Below are 26306 nucleotides of genomic sequence, written 5' to 3'. Positions count from 1 at the left end.
ACTTCAGCTTATGATTCTTATCTAGTGGGGGTCATTTTTTAGGATTCTTTACCTAACTGAAGTCTTTGAGATCCTGACACCTTGCACTTCTGGAGACTCCAGGTAGGTTGCAGCTCTGGAAAATGGTGGCGCTGGAGACTAAAGGGTTCCTGATGTTTTCACCCTTAATTCTTCACCTTAATTCTTAATTCTTTTGCAGTTAACAGGCGTCTTTTCTTCACCACCTGTTCTTGTCAGATCCTGCTGACCCAACGAGCATTTCACTGTCCAATGGTCACGCCTTAACTGCAATGTCTAGTATTGCATTCTTCTCATGGGCATTTAATACTTTTTGACTTTTCAGTCTTTAAAGTCTTTTCAGAGTTAAATCTCTTTTTTGGCTCAATTTATCTGTAAAAGAAAACATGCCTAATAATTCTGCACACCTGAATATAAGGTGATTTTCATTTCCAGCCTTCATGAACAATTATATATCACTTATACATTATTAAATACTAAATCAATAGTAGTTATTAGGATTACTGTGGTTTGGAATTGGTCAAATGTGCCTGGAAAAAAAATATGATCAGAAAATCAACGTGCCTAATAATTCTGCACTCCCTGTAATGTTAATCAAATAACAAAGGTAATGAGAAAATTGCAGCTTTAATAAGGATTAATCTATGTTTAATTTATAATTTATACAGTTAAGACTGTAAAGTGTTCACTTTATTCAATTTCTGTATATTGCTTACATATGAAGGGCACAGGTAAATATGACATTAATTATAATGGGTTTATGTGAAGATTGTTTTAAGTTCACTGAAATTAAAAGTATTTTTTTAAAGCCTAATAAAAAGTTGAAATTGATAGCTTTCAATTATACTGTATTTTTGAATGTCTATCACTGAGGTTTAAAACAATACATTTCGGTAGCAGTATTAGTATCAGTGATACTGGCCTGCACTCATAAAAAGATGCCATTACAACAAATATTTAAAATATACTGCATTTAAGTTGTTTCTACATTAATTTGGAGAGTAACTGTGAAAAAATGTAAATCGGACAGTTCATCAGGATTCGATACGATATTGATTCTCATAGCCAGCGATATGATATTTGCTGATACCTTATGATACGATTCAGGGGTATATCGATCAATATTTTGCCATGACATTATGTGCCTATTTTACACAACCAGTTACATTTTTATTAACTCACTACAGCAACCAAATTATATAACAAGCATTTATTTCAAAATTTCACATCCTGCACCTTGATCAGGACATCCACAAATAAAAAAAAAAATCCACACAGTAATCTAATGACAGCTTATGACATGACAAAATGTGTAACGCCAAATTTAAAACAACAACATATAGGTAGGACAGAACAAGATGGGCTATTAATATTCTTTCATTGTGCAAAAGTATCATTATTTGAAAGGCTCTAATACAGAGTGGCACAAAGCACTTATGCACACCCCGTAAGCTTGAAGCAACACAGTGTCACAGTGCGCAGCAGTTTATCAAGTATTTTCTTTTAACAGTTTTAAATTTCAGTTACTGTGGGTGTAAAGAATGATTCATATCACTATTCTCCTTTTATGCAAAACCATAGACCTTTATCTACTGAAGCACAAAAATACGTAAAAGAAGACTCAATTCAGTGGCCTATTTGGTCATGTCTAAAGCCCTATTCGGACGGGATTAGTTTAACATGGGGAGGTGGGGGTAAAGTAATTTTACCTCAGGACGTCTGTAATGTTAATGGCCAATTCGCAAGGGATAAGACATCTCAGTAAAACTAGCAAAAGTGGGAGGGGTAACTCGCTTTACGCACCACAGTAACCTTGTCGTATGACATTGCTTCCTGTTATCACGTGAGCAAACACGCCAACAAGAAAAACGCGAAACTGGAGCAGGGAGGAAACGTTGTGTTTAATCTCGGAATATTAAAAAAATCTTAAATAACATTTTTATATTATATGAATATTAAAAAATATTCTAATGTGTTGTGCCTCTAATAAGTGCTTTCAATCTTCTTTTTGGTTTAAATGGTGTGCGGAAAATACAGGAGGTTTGCCACAGAGTTGTCCCACCACCTACAACGCAACAGAGTGCTGTTTGAAGCGGCTCCATGCTTGCAAAACGCACCAAAAACTACTTTTAAACAGTAAATGACGGAATTTTACCGTACATTTTTACAGCGGGTCTATTCGAACGGGATTAGTATTACCCGAGGTCATTTTTCCGGACCTTTTTACAGAAGGTAAAAGTCTCCGTAATCTTTACTGACATTGTCCGTAATGATTACCGAGATGGCACATTCGGACGGGACTAAAATCACAGAGAACCTCTGGTAATAATTACTTTACCCCCACCTCCCCATGTTAAACTAATCCCGTCCGAATAGGGCTTATGTCTGCGTTGAGTGCACGCTGCTTTTTGCAAGGCTTCAAACACGAGCAAATTATAAACTTTCGTGAAGATTCAGTTCCATCGACTGTCCCGAGCGTCTTTCACAAGCTCTGAAAGGTCATTTAAACGAGAATGCACACATTGGCGATAATGCATAGACTGACATTGTGTGAAAATGTGGAGAGTGTTTAAACAAATGTGCCCCTTAAATACATAAATAGCCTATAGGTATCGATACACATTAGATCGTTGTATCGATCTATATTGATGAATTGTTACATCCCTAATAAAAATATTAAAACTCATGTTTTTAATCGCGATTAATTATAGAAAAAAAAATTATATCAATTTTGGTAACAATTATGAAAAGATATATGGCATTGTAACAAACATTATTAATATTTTTATATGCATTATAAATAAAGGTTAAGTAATGTGTTACCAATTTTTCTTAAATTAAAAAATAATTTTAAAGTATTTTCTTTCAAAAAAAATTTCTGATGGATATAATGTCATTTTTAAACCCTACTTGGACTGTATTAAAATAATGTTGTAATCTTTTAGGATTCCAAAAGGAACAGGAATTTTCTAAACAGAATAAATTTTTTGCATCATGTCGTTATTTATTTATCATAATTCATTTCTCACCACTCAGGCTATTGTTGAGAAGCCCCAGGTATTCCTCCATAGAGGTTAGGGCTCTGTACCCGGCACAGTTAATGACCCCTTTGGAGTGTAGACCTCGATCATGTGCCTGTAGAGGAAACAGACAGTTCAGAATCCCTCTGCAGCTGGGGAAATGACATACATGTCCACTAGTCAGTGTTGGGTAATTAACTCTAAAAAAGTAATTAATTACTTTTTACTTTCTAAATCCTACATCAACCTCGACTAGTTAAGTGACTCAAGGATAGACATGACACGGCTCTTAATTCATTCAAATACATAATATAAAACTATATCAATTATTCTTATTAACTGACCAAAGTATTACAAATATAGATAAAAACATGCATTTTAAAGTCAGACTTTACATTTTTATGTTAATTCCACTATTGTATTACATATAATTGTATAGAATCTACAGTCTATACATAGTATTTCGTTCAATTACATCAGACGTAACTGTAATTAAATTACACAAAAAATAGAAGTAATCCCTTTACTTTTTAAATGGAAAAGTAATTAAATTACAGTAACTAATTACTTAGTAACTAGTTACACCCAACACTGCCACTAGTACACTTTAAGTGAGATCCAATAATGCAAGATTAACATGCAGATCATTTTTCCTTTGTTTACATTTAATTATCTGAGCTGGGTGTGTTTGTGGTCAACAAAAAACTAAACAAAATAAACACAGACACTCACTCAGCGGTTTACACTCACCGCTTTGCTCTCGTACAAGCTGATGTTGTAAGAGTCGCCCACGTACAAAAAGCGACTCCTCCATTTCTTGCTCTCTTCCAGATACTGAAACAGACCTCCGGAGAAGATGGACTTGTTCTTCAGAGGGTCCTGAGGTGGAAACAAACACATTTTAAATGAATGTGCATCAAAATCATTGTACTAGATGAAAGCATGACTAAACAAAACAATGAATTGTGTTTAGAAGAAACACTCCCCACAGTCTGGAATAACAGAAAGGCTAGCTCAAGATGTGTTTATATAACATTGCTGGCTTAAAATAAGAAATGGGCGGAGCAATTGCTACATAAAAGACATTCAAGGTTGTGTTATGTCTACAATCAAAACCACAGCTTTCTGCTAATGGATGCGGAATTTACCACTGGTGAGGGAGCATGCCTTTGAACAAGGTTAATCGGTTAATCTTTAAAACCAAATACAAATAAATATTTTAAGTCCAGCTGTCTTGGCTTATAACAATTGAGGGACTTCAAAAATTATTGTGCACAATTCTTGAGAAGCGTTTTTCTTGGCCATAGCCTAGATTTCTGTGTTGAATTGAGATCAAAAGACTTCATGGACATTTGATAAATGGAGAGGTAGGGGGCTTTTGAGACCAAAGATAAATTTTTTTTCCTCCTTCACAATTGAAGGCTGCTGAGTTTTTAGTTAAGATAACTGAGATAACCAGGGGACTCATGGGATCATCTCTTAAAAGAGTAGTTCACTTTAAAATGAAAAATACCCCATGATATACTTACCATCTAGCCTAGAAATCTAGACGCACCCTAGCGGCAGCAAATCTAATTTGCCGCGAGTGTAGTCTAGCAACTCTTGGTATACATGCGAGCTGGAAAAAACAAACTATGGTCAGGCCAATCACATCGTGTATAGAGTCAGTGGGCGGGCTTAACATAATGAAGGCACGTCACGGCAGAGTTGCGGCGGTTCCTCGTGCTACTAGTAAACAAAGAAGCTGGCGAACGGTGTTTAGAATCGGCTTTGGCCACGACTCTGGAAGACTTTGAGTCAAGCTTTTCTTTGAGAAAAGAACAGCACTGAAGTCATTCTTAAGAAAGGAAGATGTGTTCGGAGTTTTGCCGACCGGATACGGCGAAGGTTTAATCCATCAACTAACTAGCTCCACTTCACGTTGCTCTCTGGTTGGTTGTAGCGCTATCCAATTGCATGCAGAGGGAATTTGAAAGACAACAATTTGTCCAGCCCCTCGGATTGAGCCCTGTCAATGGTGAGCTTGTCAGGCTACTTACCAATCTGCACGATTTGGGGAAAATATCTAATTGTGATTATTCTGGTTATAAATGCGATTTGAAATGCTTTTTTTTTACACAAATGAAAAGTGTGCGATAGATATGGTCTCAAACCAGAAACAATATATATAGTATCGGAGACTTGTCTGGCTATCACCAGACCAAGCTCAATCTTTTAAGATTGAACATTAGTCTGGGGAATCTGCTCTGTATTTTCTACTGCACCAGAGGCGGGATAAACGGGCATAGTTCAAATGACTCCTTAAGCAATTGGACAGTCCATCAACCAATCAGACCAACAATCGATCGCTTCTCTATCCGTCTTTGTGTTAAACCCGCCAATTGCGCACGAGGTGGATAAGCCGGTTTGTGATTGGTCCCCGCAAATTAGTAACAGAAGCAGGATATAAATATGTACAGGTTTCCAGCCAGAGCTGCAGGGCAAAATCAAATCGTCGGTAGATCGGGCTGGGTTTACCCAGTCTAATCGGACACCTGGGGCCTGTACCACGATGGTAGTTTAACAAACTCAGGGTTACAGGATTAGTTTCGAGTTGACAAAACCAAACCAATCCATTCAGGCTTTGTTGGTCCCATGATGCTGATCAACAGCTTTCTCTGTCAACTCAGGCTTTGATCCTGAGTTTAGGAGATTAGCTGTGACATCAGTAGTGAACAGCCAATCACATGCTGTGGATCAGTGAAACAGATTCATTTCTCTCTTCTGCAAAATATTACATGATTGAAAAATATTAAGAATTTAAACAAATAGACAGGAAGAAAAGAGCTGTCTATGAAAGAGGACAACTTAAAGAAATATCTTATACGTCAACGCAAGTAAAAGCTATGAAGTTAGTTTAGTTGATATACAGAGAGAATTGAACATTTAATCTCACATGTAGTATTTTTTTTTATAGCTTTACTGATTTTAAAGCTTATTTCTATGACCTTTATATAGGCTATTTATATTCATTTTAACTAAGTGCCTATTAATGATTGATTAACTAAAATGATATATATGTAATTGATTAAGGGTATAATAATTACATAAATGATATCTAAATCATTCAAAAGTATTATTATTATAAATAAGCACTGTTAAAAGCCAGACGCTTTAGTCTTTAAAAATCATTTGCTATGTAATGACCTTTAATTTGGAGTAGAAACTGGGGGAGTGACTTTATTGCATCAGAGGTGTCACTTTGCTCACAGCTGATTGGTCTAATTTCAGTTTGAGATCTCTTATCCAGAACATAACCTGTCCTGGTTAGCCGTGGAGCGCAAGTTACTATGGAGATGAACACGGCTAAAAGCCAAACCACTTTAAATGGTACCTAAAACCCAGGATTGGCACAAACTAAGCTTAGACATATCTGGCTAGCCAGCTAAACTGGCTTCATGGTATAGGCCCCAGAAGGGTGGGATAATGTCCACAAGTAAAGTTTTCAGAACAACAGCAACTCAGTCATCTACACTGGGAATGCCCAAGGGTGCGATACATTACCAGCTGATGAACACCTCATTGCCAATGTGCTGGACAGTAGCTCCAGCCACATTTATATATCCCCTGTCCGTCTGAATTAAATACTGTATACAAGTTCTAATATTACTTATGTGAATTGATTGTTATGCTCTTGACAGTGGCATAAAAAATTAATTCTTTTTTTTCCTCCAAATTAAAACTCATAAACAAAAGACAGTAATGCTCACAGGTAATTTGTGAGCCAGTTATGTTGTTAGTTTTGTAATTGTTCATCTCCCAAGTTAGTGGAAATGTGGGCTGGCACCAGCACCAGCATAAATGTGATGGAAAAGGAGCATGAGAAAGCCAGAACTACAAGATCCTTTGATTCATCAGTTGGTGGAATGGCGACTGAAGTCTTTATGTGCTATTGTGTGTGTGCTATTCAGGTCTTTGTTACAGTTATTTAATTTGTGTGAAATTTGTTCCACTTCCTCTTTGCTGACTCCATGCTGATAAGCAAGACCACAGATAGCCTTCCAAATGAGGAGGGAAATGGCACAGAAAAAAAAGCAGGGGACCAGGGAGGCTTATTTCTTACCTTGTTTGGGGATAGCCATTCCATTTTCCTTATGGAATCTACATCCCTGGACAGATGTAAAAGGTGAAATTCATGGAAATATAGGGGGGCTTTACCTTTCTATGTAGTAGTTGTGTCTGTATACTCCCTCCTCCTTCGATCTCATAGCGCACACTGTTGAACAAAGCCACGGCATACTGCTGCTCGTAAAACCTCCCAAACTCTGCCATCACGGCGTTGGTGCGGGCTAGGTTGGAACAGACATACAGGAACGTTAGATTTTAAGCAGGACCACAGCAGAGGAAAAATGATTAACTTACAATTGCAGAGTTTACTGCAAATTGCAGGTTGCATTTGTTGGAGGTTACTTTGGGTGAAATGGTGGTATAAACATTTAACAATCACAAAATGTTATAAACCTGTTGAGTTAGTTTTAGCTGTGAATTGTTCCCAATAGCAAATATGCAAACACACACAGAGAAAAACCCATACACAGCTGTAACTTGATCCAAGATTCTTAGTTGACTAGAACTAGAACCACACATCATTAGCTTACAGTATGTCTGTTTTGTGTGTTTGAGTTCAAATAGAAATCATGATATGGCCATGTACGATTATTAAACCACAAAAGGCTGCAATTTATTTAAGGGGGGGTTACAGAAACCATCGACAGCTCTGTCATTTTGTTTTTAGACCGAGAAATAATCAATGTCAATAAAGAAGTGTGATTTGGTTGTGAGGGGAAAATAACCATGTTCACCTTCCCAAATAACCCAGCGTTAAGGAAACATTGGATGCACTTTGTTTTTCCAGAGTAGCAATGGAGTTCTGCAAGTGTGTTTGTTTGTTCCCGGACATGAGTCGAAACCGCAGGCGGTGAGTGAAACTGTATCAAATGTCGGTGTTTTGTTGGTTATCTGAATCGAAAGTTATCCAGGGATAATGCCATGATGTTTGTGTGTTACAAACATCCCCATCCCCAAAATGTCCCCACAAGGATAGTAAAACCTGAGATCACCTACATTGTGGGGACCAACCAGCGGTCCCTACAATGTAAATGGATTCATAAACATACTAAAATATGTTTTTTTGAAAATGTACACTCTAAAAAATGCTGGGTTAAAAGTAACCCAAGTTGGGTTGAAAATGGACTAACCCAACGGTTGGGTTAGATGTTTGCTTAAAACAACCCAATCGCTGGGTTAGTCCATTTTCAACCCAACTTGGGTTATTTTTAACCCAGCATTTTTTAGAGTGTAGGTTTAGGGGCAGGGACAGTGTAGGGGGATAGAATGTACAGTATAAAAACCATTAAGTCTATGGAAAACACCCACAAAAATAGTGAACCAGACGTGCGTGCGTGCGCGCGCTTGTGACTCTTTAGCTCGGACCACTGCACACCTCCACAAGTTTGGCTGTTTTAGGAAAGACAGATACGCTGTACTGATTCTTTTATAAATATGATAAAACTAAAGACTCTTTTATCAAGAATTACTACTCTATAGGTACTCAAGAGATTGGCAGAAACTGTGTTTTATGTACCCTTTAAATAAATATATAGTGCATGCAAGTCTAATATTGTACTAAGAAAATATTATTGGGTCTCATTCACTAATAATTGCATACACTTTTCAAATATACGCACATTTGACCTTCTCACAAAAACTTTTCTACCAATTCACGACACGTGAATACGCACATGAATTTTTCGTAATCTCATTCCCGTTCATTTTCCCACCAGCGGAGCTAGTTGATAGATTAAACTTTTGGCGTATCCGGTCGGCAAAACTCATCTTCCTTTTTTAAAAATGACTTCAGTGCCGTTCTTTGTTAGCAGGGAATTCACACGGAACCGCCGCAACTCTGTCGTCATTATGGTAAGCCCGCCCACTGACTCTATACACGATGTGATTGGCCTGACTAGAGTTTGGTTTTTCCAGCTCCATAAGATGGCTGCGTCTCATGTAACCTTGCCATTTGTACACGCCGTAACTATACACATCACAACATGCAAATAGGAAAATGTTGGCGTTATTTTGTCACTTATTGAGCAGTAGGCTAGCTGGAGCCATATACCTCCAGTCTTTGTGCTAAGCTAGGCTAGCGGGGCAGGGGAATGGTATGCATGGACTTATCTAACTCTGGGGAATACAGTTAATAAGTCAAAGTTGCCGTGTTCCTTTAAATATATATCATATTATATATGTGTATATATATAAAATTTAAGACCTATATCTGTTTAAAATTTTATTTTAACATGTTTATAATGTGCCACCAAGTGTATGTCATTTTCACATACGAGTGGTTGCTGTTCCTACATTTTTTTCGAATACATATTCTAATTTTATAATGTTTTTATAAAAAAAACATTATAAATGTTTTTAGAATACATTTATTCTTTTTTTTTTAGAATAGAATATTTTTTTTTTTATTACATTTTAGAATGCAAGTTATTGATGAATCATGCATAAATGTGTGTGTACGCATGCTTAGTGATTGAGACCCATTGTTTTTATTATAAAATAATAAAATAATTCAAAATTCCTTTAGAAAAAATTATATATTTAAATAAAATTAACAACACATTGAAAAACAAATAATAAATTCAAAATGTATAAAATACACTACCATATCAGATGTACGGGATTATATGATCACGGTTCAAATTACAAATAATAACATAAACACTATGATTTTGGGGACAAACTGTGCAACCCTCACCATGTATTCTGTTACAACATCATAACAGTTATGTGGAAATACATTTCATCTGTGAAAATGTTTATCCACGCTTTCCAAAAATTCAATAGGGTTGGAGCACAAAAGGAGGTCAACAATTAAAGGGTGTTGCAAAACAGTTGCAAAAACAGTGTGGAAATACACAAACACAGTATGAAAATACACATAAAAAAAAGAAAGACCTGAGCCTGCAGGCTTATTGAAGCTTTATGAAAAGAAGACGGTGCCATTAAGAAGAATTTGCTTATATAAAAGGCCCAATAAATGGAAAAAGTGACGCATGATCACAGACGATCACATTTGAATGCCATATTCAAAGTATGTTGGTCTAGTTTTACAGCACACGATATCCTCGGCATTACATGTTAATCAATCTCTTGAGGCACTGTACTGGGATGAAAGCTAGCACATGTTTGCATGCATGTGAAAGGAAATGCTTCCATTAGAACAGGAAGGAACAACCTGACAAGGACTGAAAAGGAAGAAGGCCACATCTGATGACATCAACTAAATTTATAGTACAACCTTCCGGGCATTTCCGTTTACTGTACCATGGCCTAGGTCTCCACAGGAAAGAATCTCTCCACTTACACCTCAATTCGTAAGAACTCCATCAGATTAGACGCTTCTTGTTACAGAACATTTGAACATGAAAAGCATGTTGTTGTTGTGTTTGCATGAATGCAGCAGTCGGCATGTCTGTGAGGGCAAGACCGTTCTCTAGCAGACCCACTATTGTATTAAACTAGAATAACTTGTAGATTCAGTTTGCTTTGGCTCAGTGTCGACTGTATTCATTCACATGTATATTTGCAGAAAGTGTTTCTAGACATTCAATCGGCACAGGCGGAACAAGTGCCAGCGTCAATTCACAGGAAAGAGCAGCGGTTTTCAAACTGGGGGAAATGCAAAGGAATGCAAGAGGATCCATAGAATTGTTTAGAGAAAAAAATATGTTAAAAAAAAAAAATATATATATATATATATATATATATATATATATATATATATATATATATATATATATATATATATATATATTTCGATTAAACTACTTAAAATTGATTCAAACAAATCAAAGTACTGTACCAGCACATTAGACTAGAAAACAGAATGCATGTACATTTAAAATCATACATTTAATTTGAAAAAAGTGAAAATATTTTTAGGACAAGTAGAAATCTGACCTACTAACCTCATCTGACCAGATTTTTAAAGATTCCAAAATGGCCAATAGTCTCAACTGTACAGTGTTTAATTTAATCTCTTTTTTGTTTAGGGAAATTTTTACATGTAATGTTTCTTCTACATAAAAATGTCATTTTACATTCAAAGTTAAGTTCTTTACAAAGAAAATGTATAACAATAACAATATCTAAAAATAATAAAAAAAAAGTATAAAGTTATTATTTGTACAGGTAACACCAAGATAACCATATCATAATTCAGATACTTTTGCTGAAAAATGATGGCGTACACGGAAAAACATTATTGATTGGTTTATAATTTAACGCATTCTTATTGATGCCAAGACTACCATAAGTCAATTCTTTTTGACAAAACTTCATCTGTTCATCATTTTAGCTCACTGCTGGCTTCTACAAGTCCAATAATCTATCCATCTATCCATCCATTGCACCATAGAGACCATAAAGACCAAAAGCTGACAAACATCCCCTCCCGCATGCACAGTCAGCAGATGAACCCTGCACTGTCCATTAAATTGACAGAGGGAGGGAAAGACAAGGGGGAGACAAATGTATGAGGGCATGAAGACACCTTGAGAAGATCCTCCCCATTACTCCAAGACATGTTCATACTTGATTTCACTCTCTCAGAAAACATCCAAACCTATTAGTGAAACAGTTCACAAGGGAGGTCTAAAGAGGAATTTCCTGTGTCCAAACCTCCCGTCAACCTGCTGACCTCCTGTCCATCTACCACAAACATAACTGCTCCGGGCTTCATAAAGGGAGAGTCTATGGGGGTGGCGTTTTTGTCTTCTGGAGACCAAACATCTTCCCACTGTTCATTTCAGACAAGTGGAATTTCAGGAGGGCTGAGTCAGCAGATAGCAATTTATGACATCAGCACAAGCATGAGATCCACCTGTACTGAAATCAGGGAAATTTATTTCTCAGAAATGCGCTTAAATGAGACAACGGTTTCATGAAGTGGCAACTCCTTAAGTGACTCAAGCCTATCATCAATGAAAGATCCAGACCGGCACTTCGAACACACACAATGAAACCTATACTTGTTAACCAGTCCTGACTTGTTCTAAGAGTATGTGTGACTACACACAAGGTTGTAGTGATCCAATATTTCCAGTCACAGGCAAAAGAGCTTTTGTTTTCCCATAATAACTTTCGGATATTATTTCAAACGGTTAGTTTCACTGTTTTTTTTCTTTGTTTTTTTTTTTGCAGTTTTCCACAGCTGAAAGTTGTTCTAAAAGGCTATTTTTATAAAGTCTGTTTGCACCCAGAGATCATTTCTATGATTGACGTGAGGGAAAAAAAGAGGAGACTCAGCTCCAAAGCACCATAACCACCACTGACGTCACAAATTATGGACTGGTAACATTTATTTTCCCACGTGTCAGTTTGGTAGCACAGGATAACGATGAATTGTTCCTGGAAGTTTCTAGAAAATCCCTAAAAGCTTTGTTAAACAAAAGCAAATGTTGTAAACATAATTGCGGTGTTCCAAACCTATTTGGATAAAACCCTTTAATGAGAAAAGCATAATTAGGAGGACCATTTTAAAGAACGTGATCATTTCCCATCATGCTTGGGAGAGGAACTATGGTTATATGGGAGCATGTCACTACAGGTGGAGAATATATTTGCCACTTCTCTAAACCAACTAGAGGAACCATAATGAGGACAAAAATAGTGATTGTGCTTCATGGGCACAATTTTATTTTCTTATTAGAGATATGACAGAAAATATAATTTGTGGACACAAAACTACTATTAAAGGGTGTGTCTACTATTAATCCCTCGAATAAAACTGAGTGAAGTTGGCAAAGAGGGAAAACTCTTTTGCCAAAGGGTTAAACGAAAATAAACGCGTGTGACGTTGGAAACCGATTTAAAACAGGATTAGCAATATCACACGTTTTTAATACAAACATTACTACTCAATATTGCCTCAAAAGGTAATTTAAACCTGTATGTGTATATTTGAGGCATTAGGGGGCGTTTACACACGAAGCTTTCTTATATTCCGTCTGCGTTGTTTTTTTAATTGTTGGTCAATAGACATGTGCGATGTGTGTTGCGTCGCGTTTTTTAAGACCCCGTGTCATATACAATTCTGTCATCATTTACTCACCCTCATGTTCTTGCACAAACCGGTCTGACATTCTCCATTCTTTCCGTGGAACATAAAATGAGTTCGGCAGAAAGGTGTGAAGTGACAGTAAATTATGACAGGACTTGATTTCTAAGTGAAAAACGCGTCTCGCGAACGCGTCCACGTTTTCTTTACACGCTTCTGTTTAAATAGGCTCTTTTAAACAATCGTGGTTGTTGTGTCCACGTTCACTATGTGCATGTAAAGTATTGTAGGCTACTCGTTTTGTACCGAAAATAGCTTCGTCCTTTTAAAAGTAACACAAACGCGTTTTACCTGTAATCATCTCCCGCTTGCCATCGTCCAGGTTGGTGGAGATCACATCACCCATGATGGCGATTTAAACGACAATCACAGATATTGAGGAAAGTTCCTTTTGTATCCGAAACTTGGGAAAACACTACAGAAATGTGTCTTCCAAATTAACCATCCCTGGTCACTTCAGAGCGTTGCGTTCATTTTGCGTTGACGCGACAGTGTGTGACGCCCTCCCAGTGTGAGAAACAAGACTCATTTAAACTTGTTCAGTCAAATGAGTGACAGTCATTCAGAGGGTGTGGTTTACACAGACTGACACACCCAACTTCACAACAAACCGTCTGTTGTATTTTTAATCATGATTAATTTAGATCGAGCGTCTGATATGATCAGGGAATTACAGCTTTTGTTCTATGATGGGCTTAGCCTGTCTATTTATTTATTTATTTATTTATTTATTTATTTATTTATTTATTTATTTATTTATTTATTTATTTATTTATTTATTTATTTATTTAATAGGATTGGAACCTGTCTTGGTTTTGAAATAGCCTAACTACTGAATCTGTGTTAATAAAGCTTACAATTAATTGATTGAATTCGTCTTCTTTTTCACAAATATTTTTAAAACTTCATTAGCTACCAAACTGATATTGTCTCCAGGAAATGCAAACTATTTTTAGGAATCTGAATGAAGCTTTGAGGCTTGCTCTGCTTTCTCTTTAGGGAAGGGAAAGGGACGGGCAAAATAGTATTTTATAAAGATAAAATAATTTTACGATATAAATATTTGATACAGTATTTAATACAATAATTGTTAATATTAATGATAATAATACATTTTATAATGAATAATGAATAAATATTATATATAATAAAAAAGGCTAAATAAACACAACATATTGTTTTATAGTTTGGCACAGAAGTTTGATAAAATAATATAAACCACAGTTGAAATATTATTTGAAAATAATACTTTTATAAAATATTAGCCTAAATACAAGTGCTGGTCATATAATTAGAATATCATCAAAAAGTTGATTATTTCATTAATTCCATTCAAAAAGTGAAACTTGTATATTATATTAATTCATTACACACAGACTGATTTTAAATATTTATTTCTTTTAATTTTGATGATTATAACTGACAACTAAGGAAAATCCCAAATACAGTATCTCAGAAAATTAGAATATTACTTAAGACCAATACAAAAAAGGATTTTTAGAAATCTTGACCAACTGAAAAGTATGAACATTTTGCTCAGGTGTTATGAGAGCTCAGGTTGCTCTGATAGTGGCCTTCAGCTCTTCTGCATTGTTGGGTCTGGCATATCGCATCTTCCTCTTCACAATACCCCATAGATTTTCTATGGGGTTAAGGTCAGGTGAGTTTGCTGGCCAATTAAGAACAGGGATACCATGGTCCTTAACCAGGCACTGGTTGCTTTGGCACTGTGTGCAGGTGCCAAGTCCTGTTGGAAAATGAAATCTGCATCTCCATAAAGTTGGTCAGCAGCAGGAAGCATGAAGTGCTCTAAAACTTCCTGGTATACGGCTGCGTTGACCTTGGACCTCAGAAAACACAGTGGACCAACACCAGCAGATGACATGGCACCCCAAACCATCACTGACTGTGGAAACTTATAACCATCACTGACTGTTCTTGAAGCACTGACTCCAGCTGCAGTCCACTCTTTGTGAATCTCCCCCATATTTTTGAATGGGCTTTGTTTCACAATCCTCTCCAGTGTGCGGTTATCCCTATTGTTTGTATACTTTTTTCTACCACATCTTTTCCTTCCCTTCGCCTCTCTATTAATGTGCTTGGACACAGAGCTCTGTGAACAGCCAGCCTCTTTTGCAATAACCTTTTGTGTCAATGGTCGTCTTTTGGACAACTGTCAAGTCAGCAGTCTTCCTCATGATAGTATAGCCTACAGAACTAGACTGAGAGACCATTTAAAGGCCTTTGCAGGTGTTTTGAGTTATTTAGAGTGTGGCACCAGGTGTCTTCAATATTGAACCTTTTCACAATATTCAAATTTTCTGAGATACTGAATTTGGGATTTTCCTTAGTTGTCAGTTATAATCATCAAAATGAAAAGAAATAAACATTTGAAATACAGTCTGTGTGTAATGAATGAATATAATATACAAGTTTCACTTTTTGAATGGAATTAGTGAACTAAATCAACTTTTTGATGATATTCTAATTATATGACCAGCACCTGTATATCATTAAATATTATTTGATAATTACACTATATTACAAATATATTATTATACAAATATTATTAAATATATTGGCATATAATACCATTTTATAGTTTTTCACGGCAGATAAAATAAGTTCCTAAAAGGTTTAAAATATTATTATTATTAAAATGTAGCTACTTTCATAAAATATTATGCTTTAATATGATTAAATTATGAATATATTTAGATATAGCCTAGTGATACAATAATAGCCTGTCATTTTAATTGTATTATGTTTTATAAAAACAACATTTTGATGAAATAATATAATTTATAAAATAAACTGTAATATATACAATAGGCTATATAAAATTTTAGTATGGCAAAAAAAGAGATTGTTTAAATAATACATTAATATTATAATACAATAATTGTTTTGATCAGGAAATAGTCATAAATATGATCAAATAAACAAAAAAGACAGCCGTCATCATTGGGATCTTTTTATCACTGAAACGAAGTTAATGGCATGACTTTTGCGTTACGATAAAGGGTTCGTTTTAGTAGAGTTTTTACGCCCTCATGCGGTCAAAATTCGGTCAGCTGCACTAAATGCAGCAGCAATATATGATCACACACATAAAGGATAGGTACTGTACAACAGATTAAATGTGAAATGCTACAATTTGTCTTTTTATTTGCATTGGTAGCCTAAATCTTTAATTAGTAAATGAACAATGTATGTTGTTGATTCAATGAAGTAAACCAAAACTGCTTTGTTTGCTAGTGAAATTAAAAGTCAATGTAAAAAAATAATAAACCTTTGGCTTCTCTGAGCCAGGCTTCCTTTTTGTCACGAGGCCAATGAACGCCATAGAAACAGGTGCAAGGATATTTTACAACCTCAACTGATCATGGCATGAAGGGGAAAAAAATCAGCGTGAAATCAAAAAAGGATTGACATTGTGATTCTGTGTCTGCGCCCTCAGCGTTTCATATAACGGCGCTCGGTCGGTCGGTCTATAGCATGAGCTCATGTGAGGGAGGGGCGGTTACGCAGTGACGAGTCTCCGCAGTGTGAGTGCGCAGCACCGCTCAGCCAGAGACAGCAAGAGGAGGAGAGGGAGGAGAAGATACACCACACGGGCGAACACTCAGGAGCATCATGGCACCAATTGGATTAAAGGCGGTCGTTGGCGAAAGTAAGACCATAATGTTAATCATCCTCTGCTACTGAGGTTTCATGTTCAACCATATGTACGTGCTATTTTATGGTGCCTTCCCGTTGCATGTGTCAGTAGTGTTCCTCAGCGTTCAGTTCCCCCTGGATGCGGCTGGTTGTTTCCCTGCCATTGTGCTGAACGGGGAGGACATTACGCTCGGGATGCTGCGGATGCGCATTGTGCATCTGTGGAGAATGACATGAATAGGTTTTATTCCCAATGCATGTTGTTTAAATGATAAATATGTGGTCAGACTAACTAACAAAAAAGCTTGATGCTCTGGTATAAAGATGGTCCAGCACAGGAACGCCCTTATTCTGCACGGACGTTTGGGGAATTACGCAGGGAATTGTGTCGACAGACCACTGCGATTTTATTTTATTCTACTCGGATTATTATCTATATAATTAATGAGGATACAGTTGTAACGATGCTTGCATAACTCTACCTTCTACTTCCGAAAATGAGCTTAATAAATGTGTTTTGGCAAAGCCTCACCCCTGTGATTGATCACCAGTGCATTTATATTCCATTGCGTAAAGCTCCAGCTGGTGAACTGATCTGCCCAGGAAGTGCCCGTGCTTTTAACATGAATGCAGCTGGCTCGCATCTCCAGCTGGATCGTTAAATGGCGGAGTGGTTCATGTTCGGTTGAATAGTGGAAAATGAGAGCACCAAATGCGCATCCCTCAGATGTGTAGCTGTAGCTGTCATGTGTAGTGCAACAGAATGGCGTTCAGTAGCATACAGACAGATTGATGGCGGTTGTAGGTGCTTTCCTTTTAGAGAAAATTTGCTGATATGCAGCAGGATAAGAAGATAAGTGTTTTGAAATAGCCTCTCTGAATGGTTGATGATATATCATTACACTCTCTTAATTTTTTTTTTTTTTTAGAGATCTCAGGCCTTGCATGCATATAATTGGGAATCTAAATGTAAGCTTTGCCATGATCAAACGCATATATGTTAATTTATTTATTAAAATAATATGAATACATTAAAATGCAAGCCATAAAAAATGATGGGGGTTTTGTGGAGAAAAACAAATGCTGGAAAAAAGTTGTTTGGCATATTTTCTTTAATAATCGGTGAAGCAAATGAAAAATAATATTTGGCCAAGATGCAACTTTTTGAAAATCTGGAATCTGAGAATTGAGAAAATCGCCTTTAAAGTTGTCCAAATGAAGTCCTTAGCAATGCATATTACTAATAATAATAATACATTTTTGATATATTTACGGTAGGGAATTTACAAAATATCTTCATGGAACATGATCTTTGAACATGTTTTACTTGAAAAGAAAAATCGATAATTTTGACCCATACAATGTATTCTTGGCTATTGCAACAAACATAACTGTGCGACTTATGACTGGTTTTGTGGTCCAGGATCGTAAATAAAGTATTAATAACTGAAAAACTCCAACACATTAAATCAGTTTTGTTGTAACCAAGATGCGGGAAGCCATTTTGTAGTTATGTGACAAAAACAAAAACATTTAAAAGATAATGCCTTTTGGTCATCTAAAAAACATTAAAAAACACCTTTTGACCCTGTTATGAAAAACACATTTTGTTCAAGTCAAATGGGATAAAATATTTTACCTTGAAAAATATGTTTAAAAACGGTTTTAAAATGATGATTACTTTGTGTACATTTAATTGAGGAACATATTAAACCAACATTTTAATTATTTACAAAAACATTTACATTTTAAATAATGTACAAAAACATATTTGTCATTGACCCACGTATTTTGCCCTCATCATTCAACAGAATCATATTAAACATTTTGCGTTTGTTTCAATTGTAATATATCAGTTAATGTTGTTTAAACACCAGCTGCAAACTGAAAGCATGGAAAATATGACATAATAGTGAAAATGCTATTGCATTGTCGAGTCCAAAAGGGACACATATACAATCAATATTGACTGAAACCTGATCATTAGTGCTCTGAACACCTGCGCTGGATTCTGTCTTCCTCACACGCGGGATGATGGATTGGTTTTCCTGTGGTCTGATGTGTCGTGGGTGTGTGTGTGTGTGTGTGTGCGTGTGCCGGTTTCACTGTCTTCTCCAGGGACATGAGATACACATCATCGGACACAGGGTCAGATAAAGAGCAAAAGATGCGAGGGGGACTGGCCAAATGCACGTACATCCTTGCTTAGATATCATAGTTTTGTTTTTATGTTTAAAATATGCAATATTCACAGGGAAATGCACATATGCACTGTAGGATGTAATGCAAGAGGACAGGATATGGAAAGCATCTGTGTGAATGACTCATAGTATGTCTAAAGGGTCTTTATAGGCATTAGTCTAGTTCTGAATGAACCAGTTCTTTTGTTAGCCTGTGTATTTGTTGATCCATTTTCATGAATTGAGCTTATACTATGCCCTACTTACCAGTTTGAGCCAAATTGCGTTCAAGGAAACATATTTCCTTTTATTTCTCCACAAAACTCTTTATAGTAAGATTTTGATTCTACCGAAAACACATTAACTCATATAATCTTTACCATATATATATATATATAAAATATACATAACCAGTCAAAAAGTCGAAAACATTACTATTTTACTGTTTTTGAAAGAAGTCTCTTATGCTCATCAAGGCTGCATTTATTTGATCAAAAATACAAAAAAATACAACAACAACAAAAAATACAGAATATTAATGTGTGAAATATTATTACAATTTAAAATAATGGTTTTCTATTTTAAAATACTTTAAAATATGATTTATTTCTGTGATGCAAAGCTGAATTTTCATCCGCCATTACAGTCTTCAACGATGAATGAATAAAAAGTTAAAAAGAACAGCATTTATCTAGAATATAAATCTTTTGCAACAATATACACTACAGTTTAACAGAAATTAATACTTTTATTCAGCAAGGATGTGTTAAGTTGATAAAAACGTGATAGTAAAGATTTATATTGCTAGAAACAAATTCTATTTTGAATAATTGCTGTTCTTTTAACTTTTTTATTCATCAATATATATTTCTCATAACATGAAACTGAATTAAAAGTGCAGTTAATGATTTCTGTAGCCTGACAAGCCAGACCCACATCAAGATGTTGGGTCTGGGAACTCACCATTGGCAGGGCTCAATCCGAGGGTGGGATAAACGGTTGTTTTTCAAATTCCCTCTGCACGCAATAGGATAGCGCTACAACCAACCAGAGCAACGAAGAAGGTGAAGCGGAGCTAGTAGATAGATTAAACTTTCGCTGTATCCGGTCGGCAAAACTCCGAACATATCTTACTTTCTTAAGAATGACTTCAGTGCCGTTCTTTGTTCTTTTCTCAAAGAAAAGCTTAACTCCAATTCTTCCAGAGTCGCGGCTAAAGACGATTCGAAAGACTGGTGTTCACCAGTTTCTTTGTTTACAAGTACCATGCAGAACCGCCGCAACTCTGCCGTCATTATGTTAAGCCCGCCCACCGACTCTATACACGATGTGATTGGCCTGACCAGAGTTTGGTTTTTCCAGCTCGCACGCCAACGGAGAGTTGCTAGACGCCCTGGCTGCAAATTAGATTTGCTGCCGCTAGGGTGCGTCTAGATTTCTAGTAGGGGGATGGGCGTCTAGTAGGGATATATCGATACTGATGCGAACATAGAAATGTATCGATACTCGAACAAAAAAAATGTTTTTTTTTACGAGTAAATTTGTTTATTTAAAAAGATTATTTAATGCATACAATACGAATAACCGAATCTTACCGAATAGTTGTGTAGTATAGGACTATTTTCTTGCTCATCTGAACCATGATCTGAACGCATGCACGCAAATGCTGCAAGACAGAACCAGTCAATCACAGAGAGAGCTTTCGCTAGCGGCTTACACTGTATTCAAACAGAGCTGCGTTTCCCAAAACTATCATAAGAAACCATTGATGCTTTTGGAAACGCAGCCCAGAACAATGCTCATCATAAGACAAAAAAACATATGTTTGAGTTATTTCACAATAAACCAATAGAAATTGTAGCCTACATAGTGCAATTACACTCTTTAAATGTAATGTTAAAAGTTGATATTGATCATGTTCTATTCTGTAACTAATGTTAATATAAATCATGTCAGAATAAAAAGGCTGCATTTTATGGGTGCAATGTCCTGTCACTGGCAGTGTTTTATATCTTGACCATGGTGAAAATGAACCATGGTTTATTTTTTACAACAGTGACCACAGTTCAACGAGTATTTGTACATTTTCATGGTTTCCACTAGCAGTCAATATATTTTAACCACATGTAAACTAAATATGATCTAATAAGTTGCAATTAAGGCGTATTGAATGTTAAAATACCTTTCAAATATTATGTTAAGCGGGTATCTTTACCCATTTTACTCTTAGTAATTTTAATAATTAGTACATTTAATAATGAAAAAGTTTAGAAGTATCGGTATCGATATCGGTGATACTGGCCTTGAAAGTATCGGTATCGTATCGAAAACAAAATAAGTGGTATCGTCCATCCCTAATTTCTAGGCTATGATTTCTGAGAAACGCTGTTGAAAGTGGATCATACCAAGCAGCCAATCAGCAGTAAGGGGCGTATACACGCATGATGGGGGAGGAGAGAGAGTGAGCGAGAGGGAGATTTTGAAGAAAGACTGTTGAAAGAGAGATGGCTGAGAGACATTATAAAAGAGGTCAGAGGAATATCACAGGAAATCGAAGGGTTATGACCAGGCTAGAGCAGGATCCGTGTTAATATTAGAAAAGCTTTTCTGCGTTGGAAGAGAGAAGGCCTAAAAATGGAGGTTGCATTGTTTCTGCTCCATACGCGAGTGACATTGGTTTTGCTATGTTTCACAGGACTAAGATATGTTGTTGTTGTAATGTTAGCTATAGCAGCAGGCCAGTTTTGCGAGTCATTGTTAGTCTGTGGAGCTGCTGGTGACTAACATGCAACTCTTGCTTTTATATACTCTTGTGTATGTTCATTTTTTGTTCTTCCTTGTTGTTCGTCCGTCATATTCACTTTATTTTTCATGAAGCATAATTTTGCTCCGCTTCAGCAATGATAAAGAGACATCCACTCTGGCATAGCGTGTTTGTGCATTTTGGGGGCGGAGCAATGAAGGGCATAGCGTGTTTGTTTGGGTTGATTTCAAATAGCAGAAATTGCTTACTGCACCTTTAAGACGAGGATCCTTTATCATAGTGTGTATACTTGTGTATGGCAAGTGAAGAGAGGAGAGTCAATGTGCCTTGCAGCAAATTGCAAGCGTGTGATTCATGCTTGACTTGAACGGAGGACATTTATAACTCCCTTAACGCTCAAAGAGAGAGTCCTGTGCCTTTCACGCCACTGTATATGATGTGGTATGCATTGAGAACCATTTGTGACAATGGACAAGAAGTTTTATTATATGAGAGTATGGATGTGGCTCTTGATTGTTTCAGAATTGTATTCAGTAGCTACTGATCAAGGTTAGCTTTCTCTTCCTATTCAATACACAAGCAACCCTCAGACGTATATAAAGAACCCATCGAACAGACACAGACAAGGATAAAAATAGCAGTTAATGATGATTAATTCTAGTGTCAATGAAAAAAGAATGAGGGGTTAAATGAAGGGCAGAGTGGAATTAAAGGGGCAGTAGCGATACAATCTTACATATTCTGAGAACAGTGTGATCAGTACTAAAGCTTAAACCAGCCTAAGGTTGGTTTTAGAAGGGTTTTGAGCACTTTTCAGGTAGTCAAGAAGACCACCAGACTGGCCAAGCATCTTAGGTTGGTTTAAACTGAGATTTTGGGGTGCTTTGCACATTCCCAAAGTCCTAAGGTGGTTTTTAGCATGTTGCTTGGGTATCAGAATGACAGTAAAGTGTTTTTCCCCCCACCCATTTTATCATCTGTCAGGCAAAAGTCTTCAAATCAATTTCCATATAAGCAATAACACAGATGCTTGCATTATCAAGCACTACTAATGACAAACCAACCAACCAGAGAGAAGTAGGACAAGAATAATTTATATGCAAAGAAACAGGCTCTGTAGTCTCCTAGATATTTTAGATGTTTGCTGACAGTGACCCTCATATTTTGTAATCCCAAAGACCAATTGGATTGGAAGAAAGCCATGAAACGCATTGAAAATGTTGCTGAATAAATCACACTGTGTGTTAGTCTACTGTATACCAGGATGGCTTTCTCCAGGTCGGAAATGCACCACTAGCCTGTCATTATCCATGATTGCACTTGCCCTGACATTTGGGTGTTACATTAGCTTTGTGCAAGGATGCACAGACCAGTGTAACATTTTCCAATCTCTGCAGGCGAATGCAAAATGCACCGACAGTCGAAATGAATTATAGATTTCTATTTAGATCAGCCATGAGCTTGCAATTGTTCATACAGTTTTATAGTTTCTCCCTGGGTGTTACCAATGGCATGATCTGATTTGGGATGCTTTTATATGACATTATATTCAAGTTAATATTAAAGAATAAAGATAATGTTTAGGTTAAGCTCTCTGCTGACTCTGCTGGAATACATTATCCAGAATTCCTCCCATTCAGCCTGGGTTTATGGATTTCCTATGAAAATGAGCCAGAGTGGAGAGCTCTGGGGGAAAACATAAATCAGACCTGAGGATAAAAGATGTCATCCAGACAGTGCAGACAGTGCTAAAATGAACTACTACAGAATAGTATACAATAAACTCTTAATAATAGGTTCCAAAAGGTTTTTTTTCATAGCTATGCCATAGAAGAACCATTTTTGGGTGCACAAAAGAACCTTTCAGTGAAGAGTTCTTAGCATAAAGAGCATTTTAAAGACCTTTTGTGGAATGGAAAAATTCAATGAACGTTAAAGGTTCTTCATGGAACCATCAATGACAATAAAGAGCCTTAAGATTACAGAAAACACACTGATATCAATGAGGTAAGGAATTAAATCTGAAACATTCTTTTCATTTTAAAATTGAAAATGTTTTCAATTTCCAAACAAACAGCACAGTGTGGATTTTTGAGATCACACACACAATATATCCTGTGGTATTAAAATACTTATGGTTAGGGATGCACAAAATATCAGTACCATATAGATTATCAATGCATGCATTTTAGAGATTTTTACATTTATTGGTATTGTGATATTGGATATTTATGTAATACTCATTTCCTCTATATTGACAGCTAAATTACCTTTGTCATCATCTGAAAAGTGATTAATGACACCAATAAAGTGAACATTTATTATTATTTAATAATAACATAAAATTATATAAATACATTTATTAGTCATTTGAATAAATGTAATCTTCAGCAAAGTGCAAAATTAATTTCTTTTTCCTTTAGTTTAAATAATTATACCCAGTTTATCCTTTATTAGCCATAACATGAATGATATAAATTATAACTATAACTATTGGCTTTCTTCCTCAAAAATCTCTTCTGTACATTCATTGAATGAATGTGTGTGTGTGTGTGTGTGTGTGTGTGTGTGTGTGTGTGTGTGTGTGTGTGTGTGTGTGTGTTGAGTAATGACTCAGCATGCTGAAATTCTATACCAGCAGGACAGCATCCGAGTCAATGTGTGTGTGTGTGTGTGTGTGTGTGTGTGTGTGTGTGTGTGTGTGTGTGGGTGGATGCTCTGTCCTTGGACTCTGTGACGTTGGTTGGGGTTTAGCAGAGCATCTTCTGTCTGTTATACAAGGGTAATATTGGATAGTGTCATATAATGCCCCTGAGAAGGTGAAAATGTGCATAGACTACACTGCAGTGTGGATGAGATGCACTGACAATATCAATTCCGTTAAAAAAAGCTCTATATATATAGAACTCCTCAAGAAGAAATTAATTATTCAGCTGCTGTTTGCAGTCCAACTTAACAGATATTTATAGTGAACCATGGCTCAATAATAAGAGAAAAAAGAACGCCAAGGTCACTGATGCAATCAATCATCAATACAAAACATGGAACTTGAAAATGAATGGTTTCTAGGTTTAGTCTTCATATCAGAAAATCAAATCAGACCCACCAGGATAAGGAATACCACAGAATGTCTCTTTAAGGTAAATGGCCGTGAAATTCCAGAGAGACTGAGCATAAAAGTGGGTCATGAAATGAGAGTGCCCGGAGGGAGCCTGGGAATATATGAAGGGTTAAATCTGCAGCTATGAGTGGTTATACATTTATTTTCTACTGAGCAGCAGTACAGCTGGGTGATATTGCTTTTTGACAATATAGAATATTTATCTCAATATGTTTTTGCTCATTTTTAGGGAGCCTTTTTGGTACAATAAAACACTGTACAAGGTCTCATTTGTTAATTAATATAATAGCTAACATTAACATGAGCAATATATTTTTTTGTTAATGTTAGTTAATAAATAAATAAATAAAAAAAGTATGTTAGTTCACAGTGCGTCTGACTTTCAAAGACTGACTTTCACAAATATAACTTGATTTTAAAAATGTTTTAGTAAAAATGTTGTAATGTAGTTTTAGTAAATGCTAGCCTGACGTCATACTCAATTCTAGTCAGAATATGAGTCTGATACTGCTCCGTTGGGCTGTGATTATGGGGCGTGTTTCAACCGAACCAGGAAAGACCTCAATTGGATAGACCTACAACCAATCAGAGCAACGGAGCGACGCATAACGTTAGTTATCAAATGTCACAGAACTCAACTGCACACAGTGTTGCCATGTCCGCGGGTTGAAGCGACCCCAATTATGTGATATACAGACCCAGAAATGTGATTTTTAGCTGCCAGCCCTGCCAAAATAACACATATTTTACCCCCCAAATGCCTTTTTTCCCGGAGAACCCCCCCTGGAAAGCTATTGGGCTTGTTTTTGGCTAGTTTTGAGGAACGTTAGCAATTGGGCGGGTTTTGTTGTAAAAACTTGGCAACCCTGTCTGCACGCACACTGGAATAAGTAGCCTAACGTTAGAAGAAAAAGATGAGTGTAAACGATCTTTGCCGGTGTTGTAAAAAAAGAATTTAAGGATACACAGAGTACTTACCAACACGATCATCATTTCTGAGAGAAATAGTAAATTTGAATGCATATACGAACAAGTTCTCCGTTTAAGATTAGAACAAACTCAACCCAAGCGCCTTTGATGACGTGGATGATTACGTTTCTGTTGATCATCTGTCCATCATCGTCTAAAGCCCGCCCTGACAATTTCATTGGTCCGAACAGTTTCTGTTCGGGCATAATTACTTCTCTATGGATCAAGTCCAGACCGAACTGCCCGAGTAAAAATGTTATGGGCGGGGCTAAGTTCGGCTGGCATCCAGGCTAAGTAAATGCTGTAGAATTATTATTTATCATTAGTTTATGTTAAGAAATGTTGTTAACTAATGTTTACAAATTAAACCATATTGTATAGTAGAGGAACCATCATTTTGTACATTCAA

General features: G+C 36.3%; 2 protein-coding genes across 3 annotated transcripts in view; one reads left to right on the top strand and one right to left on the bottom strand.

Moving 5' to 3' along the window:
- The window catches only part of niban2a (niban apoptosis regulator 2a), a 35395-nt gene extending 21655 nt beyond the window's left edge, over positions 1–13740 (bottom strand). Inside the window, exons 1-4 of the mRNA XM_079835942.1 lie at positions 13495–13740; positions 7236–7366; positions 3789–3917; positions 3048–3153 (exon numbers count right to left, since the gene is read on the bottom strand). Coding sequence (XP_079692068.1) covers positions 3048–3153; positions 3789–3917; positions 7236–7366; positions 13495–13549 — 421 coding nt within the window. The 5' untranslated portion in view covers positions 13550–13740. The remainder of the gene's footprint in view (positions 1–3047; positions 3154–3788; positions 3918–7235; positions 7367–13494) is intronic.
- Positions 13741–16781: 3041 nt separating this feature from the next.
- The window catches only part of stxbp1a (syntaxin binding protein 1a), a 43868-nt gene continuing 34343 nt past the window's right edge, over positions 16782–26306 (top strand). For both annotated transcript variants that reach the window (XM_079834863.1, XM_079834864.1), the window contains exon 1: positions 16782–16876. In XM_079834863.1, the coding sequence (XP_079690989.1) occupies positions 16840–16876 (37 nt within the window). In that variant the 5' untranslated portion in view covers positions 16782–16839. The remainder of the gene's footprint in view (positions 16877–26306) is intronic.

The sequence above is a fragment of the Gobio gobio genome (assembly GCF_949357685.1).
Source record: "Gobio gobio genome assembly, chromosome: 14".
Classification (NCBI taxonomy): domain Eukaryota; kingdom Metazoa; phylum Chordata; class Actinopteri; order Cypriniformes; family Gobionidae; genus Gobio; species Gobio gobio.
The sequence above is the reverse complement of the archived record's forward strand: the minus strand, read 5'-3'. Positions and strand labels throughout refer to the sequence as shown.